Raw genomic sequence first — 10,448 nt, forward strand, 5'->3', positions numbered from 1 at the left:
TGGTTTCCCTTAAGAGAGCTGGTTAGGAGAGGCAAATACCCTCAGGCCTGAAGTGGAATGGAGCTGACCCATCCCAGAGAGAACCGCTAGGCACTGGATTGATGATTCTATTGCTCAGAAATCTGAGTTTGAATGTCTACTTTGGCGTTCTAGGCCCTCCAGAAATTTAGTTGTAATTTTGATGTGGTCATTAGAGGAGGCAAGAGCAGTGTTTACCTAATCCTCCATCTTCCTGGCCCCCTCTCTTTGTTCAGCTCTTGCCTAAACTTTTATTATAGCCTCCTACCTAGCCCTCTCTAGATCCGGGCTCTCTGCTCCAGTGCCTCCTTTATTCTGCTACCTCCCCCACCCCAGACTTATTTTTCTCAAAAACAGATCTATTTCCCTGAATACACCAGGTTGAACATATTACACTCATGTTACACATTTCTATCTGACTTAGGGTTTCCCTCACTTTTCCATACTTCACCTATTGAATGCTTGTTCATCCCCGTGTATCGCATCCTCTGTGTTCTAGTGCCTAGATGAGCATCTAGTTTGTGATGGGACATAGTAAATGTTTATTGAGAGTGAATGAATTTATCTGAACACTCCCATTTAAATTCTTCTGAATATCATGAAATAACAGCTTTGCAAAGAAAAATTTCCCTCCTTTCCTGCTCAGCTAATAGGGGGAAAAAAAAAAGAACAACAACAACAAAAAACCATGAATAAATCCTCTTGGTTACTTTTATGTGGGATTTGTCTACATTCCACAATTGTCTGCATAGCCAAGTCAAAGAGTCTACTCTCATTTCTGTAATAAAGGTGGACACCATCCATGGGGCTAATCCAAATGGGCCCTTCGTGTATCACACCAGGTTGATCAGGGGACTTTTACATTGCTCCCTACCCATGTAACAGCTGCCATTCATATGGAACTGCTTCTATGGTTTTTTATAAGATTTTTCAGGGAACTTTTCATGATCTTATCTAGGTAGTAGGCTTGAGAAGCAAGATATGGAGCATGCTTAATTAGGAAAAGACTTGTTCAGATAGCAATCTTGAACCTTGCCAGTCGGGGTGTGGGAGGAAAGACTTCCTGGAGGCTCATGGATAACTTGCATGTAAAAAAATATAGATTATAACAAAGCGCTAATAGCTCCAAGCGTCTTACAAAATTAGCTTACTTTAAATCAAGCCCTGATGACATCTTGGAAGAATAAGAATACATGCAATAAAGTCAAGTGGAGATTGAGAAAAAAATTTTTTTTTTCTATAAAGAGTATGATATATCAACAATAATATAGCATCTTTTACTTTTTATAAATCTTTTGAGGTCACTCGTGAGCCAAGAAAGATTAACTGTGCTCTGTAACACAGAGAAACACAGTGAGCTGGGATCCGCTGAATAGAGTAGATATGAGTATCAGATACCAAAAGTTAGTTTTCCAGGTACTTTGTTCATTGTTGGGCTGTCAGCTTCCTGACATCCTGGAACAAAAATTCCCCATTGCATCTAGGACTTCAAAAGTGTTTGCTTATGCATCGTTAGAAAAGTCCATGGTGATGAAAGAGCTGCGAAGTAGGCATTTATTCTGTGAGAAGTGGAATCTCTAATTTATTTTTCAGCCTTTTCTAGATGGGCCTTTTTTTATCCCCAGTCAATTTTGTCATTTGCTTTTCCAGGAAATGCCAAACAAGACCCAGATAAGGTTGCTGAAGCCGTAATTGATGCCATTGAAGACTTTATCCAGAAAGGATCAGTCCAGTCTGTGAAAAAAGTTAAAGTTGTTATCTTTCTGCCTCAAATACTGGATGTGTTTTATGCCAACATGAAAAAAAGAGAAGGATCTCAGCCTTCTCCCCAACAGTCTGTGATACATAAACTTGCATGTGAGTTGTTCATTTTCATGAAATGCATGTTCCTAATATTGATGTCACATGAGAAATAGTTAATTTTTTTCTAAAATTTTTGGGTAGTTTATTAGCTCCCCCCCCCAGTTTTATTGAGATATCATTTACATACATCACTGTAGAAATTTAAGTTGTACAGCATAATGGTTTGACTTACATATATTGTGAAATGATTATTGCAGCACATTTAGTTAACATCCATCATATGTAGATACAATAAAAAGAGAAAGCAAAAAAAGGAAAAAAAGAAATTTTTCCTTGTGATTAGATATAAAATACAGCAGTTTGAACTATAGTTAGCATGCTTTACATTATATCTCTTAGTACTTATTTATCTTGTAACAGGAAATTTGTACCTTTTGACCACCTTCCTCCAGTTCTCCTTCCCCTACCCTCCGCCTCTGGTAATCATGCATCTGATCTCTTTTTCTATGAGTTTGGGAGTTTATCTTTTGGGGGGAGTGTTTTTTGTTTTTTTTTTTTTTTAGATTCTTCATATAGGTGAGATTATAGAGTATTTGTCTTTGTCTGACTTGAAATAGCTAATCTTTAATGAACTATCAGAAAGAGAAATTAACAAAACATTTCCATTTATAATTGCAAAAAAGAATAAAATGCCTAGGCATAAATTTAACCAAGGAGGTGAAAGATCTATACACTGAAAATTATAAGACATTGATGAAAGAAACTGAAGAAGACACAAATAAATGGAAAGATTTTCTGTGCTCCTGGATTGGAAGAATCAATATTGTTAAAATATCCATACTACCTAAAGCGATCTACAGATTCAGTACAATCCCTATCAAAATTCCGATGGCATTTTTCACAAAAATAAAACAAGCAATCCTAAAATTCGTTTGGAGCCACAGAAGACCCCAAATAGCCAAAGCAATCTTGAGAAAGAAGTAAAAATTGGGGGCATCACAATTTCTGATTTCAAACTATATTATAAGTTATAGTAATTGTATTGGCATAAAAACAGATACACAGATCAATAGACGAGGATAGAGAGCCCAGAAATAAACCCATGCAGGTATGGTCAATTAATTTACAACAAAGGAGCCAGGAATATACAATGGGGAAAGGATAAACTCTTCAATAAAGAGTGTTGGGTGCTTGCTTTGGCAGCACATATACTAAAATAAATGGTGCTCAGAAAACCAGACGGACATGTAAAAGAATGAAACTAAAGCACTATTTTACCCCATACACAAAAATCCACTCAAAATGGATTAAAGACTTGAATATAAGACTTGAAACCATAAAACTTCTAGAAGAAAATACAGGGAGTAAACTCCCTGACATTGGTATCAGCAAAGAATTTTTTGGATTTGACACCAAAAGTACAAACCACAGAAGCAAAAATAAGCAAGTGGGACTACATCAAACGAAAAAGCTTCTGTACAGCAAGGAAGCCATCAATGAAATGAAACCTAAAGAATGGGAGAAAATATTAGCAAATCCTATATCTGATAAGGGGATGATAATCTCCAAAATATATATATAAAAACTCGTACAACTTAATAGAAAGACAAACAATTTGATTAAAAAATGGGCAGAGGATCTGAATAGATGTTTTTCCAAGGAAGACAGACAGATGGCCAACAGGTACATGAAAGGTGCTCAACATCACTAATCATCAGGGAAATGCAAATCAAAACCACAATGAAATGCAAATCTAAAACCACGTGTTAGAGTGACTGTTGTAAAAAAGACAAGAAATAAACAAGCGTTGGCAAGAATATGGAGAAAAGGAAACCTTTGTACAATGTTAGTGGAAATGTAAATTGGTACAGCCACTATGGAAAACAGTATTGAGGTTCCTCAAATAATTAAAAATAGAACTAATAGGTTCTATTCCACTTCTAAGTATTTATCTGAAGGAAACAAAATCACTCTCTCAAGAAGATAAGATATTTGTGCCTCCATGTTCATTGCAGCATTATTTACAATAGCCAAGACATGAAAACAACCTAAGTGTCCATTAGCAAATGAATGATAAAGATGTGGGGGAAAAAATATATATAATGGAATATCATTCATCAAAAAAAGAAGAATAAAATCTTGCCATTTGTGACAACATGGATGGACCTTGAGGATGTTATGCTAAATAAGTCAAAGACAAATACTGTATGATCTCACTTATATGTGGAATCTTTAAAAATAACCCAAACTCATTGATACAGAGAACAAATTGGTGGTTGCCAGAGGCTCTGGGAGTGTGGGGTAGGAAGAGTGTGAAATGGGTGAAGGGGGTTGAAAGATACAAACTTCCAGTTGTAAGATAAATAAGTCTTGGGGATGTGTTGTACAGCATGGTGACCCATCACAAAATTTAAAGAAAGAAATAGCTAATTTTTCTTTCTTCTTCTTTTTTTTCTTTTTATTCTATCTAAAGCATCTGTTTCATCCCCTTTCTTTTCTTTTTTAGCAATTTTTGGCTTCTCAAAGCCGTCTCCCTCCAAAAAACCTTCTTTGGTTTTGGAAAAGAAAATAGAATCAGCAATTTTTCAGGTTTGTGGTAGAAATGAAGAATATGTGGAAAATGCCCTTGCCTGGATACAGGATGCGATTGAAAAGGAACAGTTTCTGTACACCAGTGAAGAAGAACATATCAAAGACTTTCGTGAAAAGGAATATCAAGAATTGACTAAGCTGCAGAAGAACTTAAATATTGCCATTCACTTGGACACTGAAAGACCTTTGATTGAAGTTTCAGGAATTAGCAGAGATGTGGAACAGGCTAGAATTTCAATTGAGAAAATGATGAAGACAGTTCGATTGACCAAAGAGCAGGAATTCAGAGCAGATTATATCAGTGAAGTTATAGCATGGCAATATAATGACAATAACACTTTGCATTATTTTGACAAAGTAACCAATCTGCAATTGGAGGATGCAAAGAAGAAAAATATAAAGACACTTGTTGTCAAAATTAATCATCAGAAGTACACAGTGGACTTGAACACATACGTTGCTACAGATGCAAAGGGACACAGCTTACCTGTTCAGCGCCTCAAGAAAACTAACAGTGAGTCAAACGTTCATACTTTTTATCCATTATTTACTCTTTGGGCTTAGCACCGTGTTGTGTATACATCAAAACTGTATTCAAGTAGATAAAATTCAAGAAACCCTTGTGGAATGAAATAGAAAACTTGGTCTCTGAGTTTAAGGATCTTACATTATGTCTGGGTATACAGCATGGGCGTGCCCAACAGACTGAGTTTGACCATCTTAGTGTTAACATTAGCCAACCCTTGCATTTTTACAGTTTACAACCTTCCCAGAGCCAGTTCTTCTGGGGAAGGTAATGCCTGCTTCAATCAGGAGATATAAGGCCATGGGATATGAAGAAAAGTGACCCGAGGTTTTTAGATAAAAGGGGAAAGACAGGCTGGTCAGAGAGTGGGCACTTTCTGTGTCTGCAGCTGATACCCAGAGAGGATCAGGAGCCTATAGGTTCTTCTCCCAGAAGTCACTTCCTCTGTGCTGAAAATAAGGTTCCTTGATACATACACCAGGAAGCAGCCTTCAGATTCTCTGATTGGATCTGTTCCCTGAGAAGGGAATGCTTGTCTTGTGAAGACAGCCATTCCTGCCTTCAAACCACAGAAGTCCCCCGCTGAAAACAAGTAAATTGGCTTCCCTTCCAGTACATTATCTTCATCTCTTGTGAGATCAGTGTGAATGAATTCTTCACACTCTGAGAAACCCTGGAGAAATGACAAGAATAATATTCTGTTTAGCAGATGGGGAGACAGAGCTGCCACTACAATCTGTCACACAGCAAAACCTGCCACCCACTCAACTCTTAAGAATGCCGTGAAGAATAATGAGAGAACAGAAGTGGAGGGCCATGTGGTGGTGCAGAGTTCTAGCAAAAAGCCATGCATTTGTAAACAAGACAGTAGAAACTATTTAAAAAAAAAGGGAAATTTTGTTAAATTATTAAATTATGACAGATTAGAGACCTAACAGATTATGCAGCTGAATTACACTACATCAGCAGTTCTCAAATCTGAGCCTAATCAAAACTTAAGACGTAGGTACACAGGTTCCACCCCTCAGAGACTGTGACTCAATAAATCTGTGGGGTTTTATTTATTTTTTTAACAAGCATGACAGTTGGTTCTGTGGTTGTCTGTGGTTCCACGCTTTGAAAAACATTCTCTTAGAAAGATAAGAAATTTCTCGAATACCTTGAATTAGGAGATTGTAAAACAGAAATGCAAATTATACTCAGTTTTTCAAAGCATCCTAGGAATGTGACCTGTGTAGATGAGCCTCCCCGGGTACAAAGGTGTCCTCAAATGTCTACTTTGCAGTTGAGATCCCTGTGCACTGGAGTGATATGAAGCAGCAGGATATCTGTCTTGTTGAGCTACAACCTGGTCATGTAGAATATGATATGGTGGCAAACAAGTTTAAGGAGACCTGCTCACAATTCCAGATAGAAAAGGTAAGCCTTCTGCTGACATGGAGCTTCTTAATGGTGGAAATAAGAAGTATTGGGGTCCTGGATAAGTGAATTTTGATTCATTTCCTTTCACATTTTAAAACCCAGAATTAGAATATTGTATGGTAATTAAATTTTAGATTCTGGATTCTACTCATGTCACCATAATTACTGAGTCATTAAGATTGAGATTCTTGTGTCAATTATTAAAATATAAAAGGAGGTTTACTCATATCATAGCATACTAAAGACACATATTTCCTTTGTGAAGAAAGCTAATAAAAATTCAAAGATATGGCTTAACATTTGGAATTGATAACTAGCAAACCACCACGAAGAGACAGGCGGAGGATCCTCGGGTTAGGATTATGTGCCTCTGCCCCACCATTCAAAGATCAACAGAGCTTGCTTCCTTTAATAAAGCCGACAGTCCTTTCTTTGCTTGTCTCATTTATTTTGGCATCTTCCACTTTTAAATATTAATATTGCTGTTTGAAATTATGTTCTCCCTTGACTTCTATTGCATTGTTACTTTAATGCTTTCTTCTTCTTCAATTAATTCTCCTTTCATTATCACTGGTTGTTTCTTCCCCAAACCCCTAATCCTAGCTTTACCTATAGTATTTATACTTCGGTCTTCTGTCTGCACTTCACGGGGGAATGTTTTTACCTTTCTTGGCTTCAGCTGTTATTTTAATGTCGATGGCTCTCAAATCAACATATCACCAACCTGGATCTTTGACTCCAGTTCTAGAACATATTCCCAGTGGCCTAAACAATCCCCACTTGATTATCTATCTGCTAAATCAATTTCCCTAAAACCTAACTCGTCATCTCGAAGTAGTTATCTTTCCCCTTTCTTCTTCATGTATGTCTTTGGTTCCACCATTTTCTGAGTAAAGCTAGAGATTTTGAATACCTTCCTTTCATCCATAATAATGAGGCTGCCAATAAGATCTGCATTTTCTTTCTCTGCAAATTTTACTTTCTATTTGCATTGCCACCATTCCGTTTATTCATGTGGTTAAGCACATTATAATTCAAAAAAGATTTGAAATGTCCTGCAAAGTATATACCATACCTTCAGATTAAATAAATGGATGAAGAAACATGGACAAAGAGAAAAGGAGGGTATGGAAAATAAGATAACACAGAAGTATTTATTGTTAGTTCAAAAGATACATAACATGAAGTCCTAGATAGTTATTTGAGGACCACAAATTTGTCCTAGTAGACAGAGCAAGGAAGTAAACAGCCACCTACAAGATTTATAATTTTGTTCATAAATCAAAAAGCAAACCATTTGATCAGGAGACTCACAGCTTTTCACAATACTGAGGTTGACTCCTGAGAGATTTATTCTATGAATCGAGCACTGGAGAATATATTCAAAATCACCCTCACAATAAATTCAATATCTAATTGTATACCACAGTGTTTTCTTTTAATCCCTCATTGTAAACCAATTGAGCAAAACAATTCTGTGAGATACTAAGACAATGTGATTGATTCAGTATGCAGCTCTTTGATCTCGTTCTAAGATGACAAGTAAGTTTTATTCCAAATACATCTGATAATGGCTGACTGGCATATTGTGATGAAATGCCGAGCCTAGATTGAGCAGGACTGTCCAGTTGACCAGCAGTGTCTGCGCTGGCCCTGGAAGCTTGCCATGTGTTGTCAGACACTGGCCAGAGAAATGATTTCACTACTTTTTTCAAATAAAATTTTATGTGAAATCCCAGTGTTTGACACTCATAAAAGCAGGGGTAGATAGTACTGAAGGCAACTCTGTGAAAATGTTAATATAAAAAATGGATTATCTGTCATCCTCCATGACTGTTATGCTTTGCGACTAAGATTTTTTTAAATTAATTAATTTTTTATGGTGATATTGGTTAACAAAATCCAGTAAGTTTCAGCTGTACACTTTAACAGTAAGGCATATATATATTTATATTGTGTGGTCACCTCCCATAGTTAGATTTCTTTCTGTCACCACATATTTGACCCCCTTTGCCCCATCTGCCTTCCCTCTCCCTCCCACCTCTGGTAACCACTAGTCTCTATCCCTAAGCCCCTTTAGGTGATCCCATTCTTTCACTACAGAACCAGTGCTCTTTACTGGGTCCTGAAGGCACATCAAATGATAGTGGCTGAGTAATATTCCATTGTATATATGTACTACAACTTCTTTAGACACTCATCTATCATAGGACACTTCAGTTGCTTCCATGTCCTGGCCACTGTAAATACTGCTGCTATGAACATCGGTGTGCAAAACTCTTTTCAGATATGGGTTTTCAAGACTTTAGGGTAAATAACCAGTAGAGAGATTGCTGGATCATATGGTAATCAATTCTTAGTTTTTTGAGGAACCTTCTTACTGTTTTCTATAGTGGCTGTACCAATTAGCAGTGACTAAGATTTTTAACATCAATAAACTTGCCACAGTTACTTTTTCTCCCTCACTCTCAGTTTTTGCTGAAGCCTTTGAAAATAAGTTACAGACATCATGACGCTCCTACTTTTAACACATATCACCTAAGAATAAAGACATTCTCCTAAATAACAACCATTATCTCATGTAATAAAATTAACATTAATTCAACAATATCCAATATAGAATCCATATTCAAATTTCCTCAATTGCTCAACATCACTTTTTTACATCTCTCAGCCCTCCACCTCTACTCTGGATTCAGATACTGCGTTTGGTCATTATATCTCCTCTATCTCTTCTGATCTAGAACAGTATTCCTGCATTAAAAAAATTATTTTTTATAATATTGAATTTTTTAAAGAGTTTAAGCCATTTTTTTTTAAAAGAACCTAAGCTAGTTAGTTTTCTTATAGCGTCTAAATTTGTCTGATTCTTCACGGTGCAATCTAATTTATTCCTCCATCCTCTTTATGTCTGGTAAACTGGTAGGCAGATTGAAGGGCTCGGGTAAATTCAAATAAATATTTTTGCAAGAATATTTCAGATGATAGATCACATCAGAAGCCTCATATGATAATGATGCTAAGTTTGATCACTAGTTAGGGTGGTGACCACCATATCTCTCCGTTGGAATCACTAGGTATTCTGTGGGACAATACTTCGTTACTGTACAGTAAGTATCCTGTGCCCCACAACTTTCTACTTATTGACTTTAACATCCATTGATGACCTTTTGCTGAATCCATTATTACACTGGAGGTTGCAAAATGGTAATTTTCTATTTCTGTCATTCCTTCTACATTTATTATCTGGCATTTTTGTAAAGAAAAAATTTTCTTCCCTCTTGCTTTAAAAAAAATTCAGTGTGTTTATTTAATTACAGTGATTATTCATTTAGATGCACAAATTATCCTACATTTGGCTAGTAGGGACCCTTTCAAGTTGGCTCTCATGTCCTTTTGATGACCCCATTAATCTTTGAACATTTCTTCACTTTCTGGCACAAGATCTCTTTGGCTCACCTTGTAGTTTCTCTATATCAGGTTAGAATGAGACAATTCTCTAAGAAACCGTGATCTCTTTTAGTGGGGAATGATAATGAGAAACCAAGATCTGTGTGCTGGAGGTGCTCACTGCTACTGAGGTGTTATTGCTTCTAGGTTCTTGCATGGCTAGAGCTAAGAAAACCATGAGTTCATATTGATGTTTTCAATTGAAATTTAATACTTCGGTTTTTGTCTTAACTTTTTATATTTTATATTTATGTTTTCTATCAGTAGAAATTTTGGTTCCTAATAATATTACATATTTATATCTTTGTTTTATCTTGTAGTATGCATAAAATTGTTTCAAAATTATCACACCAAAATTATTATTAGCAATATTAAAATAATAATGCCAGATTTCTTTTGGTTATTGTTAGCATGCTATATCTTTCTCTACTTTTTTTTTCTTTTAACCTTCCTATAACTGTATATTTAAGATGTGTCTCTTGATAGCAGCATGTACTTGGCTTTTCTTCTTCCACCTGGACAATCTTTATCTTTTAATTTGAGTACTGAGTCTGTTTAATGTATTTACTGTATTTACTGATATGTTTGGGTTCATGCCGTATTAATGTTTTCTATTTATCACATCTATCTTCGTTCC

The 10,448-nt window shown here is 36.1% G+C and overlaps 1 protein-coding gene across 1 annotated transcript in view; it reads left to right on the top strand.

The window, feature by feature from the left end:
* Positions 1-10,448, top strand: part of PARP14 (poly(ADP-ribose) polymerase family member 14) — a 43,595-nt gene that overhangs the window by 27,848 nt on the left and 5,299 nt on the right. The window contains 3 exon segments of the mRNA XM_006905568.3: positions 1,669-1,875; positions 4,328-4,927; positions 6,225-6,358. Coding sequence (XP_006905630.2) covers positions 1,669-1,875; positions 4,328-4,927; positions 6,225-6,358 — 941 coding nt within the window.

The sequence above is a fragment of the Pteropus alecto genome, unplaced genomic scaffold (genome assembly GCF_000325575.1).
Source record: "Pteropus alecto unplaced genomic scaffold, ASM32557v1 scaffold251, whole genome shotgun sequence".
Lineage (NCBI taxonomy): Eukaryota > Metazoa > Chordata > Mammalia > Chiroptera > Pteropodidae > Pteropus > Pteropus alecto.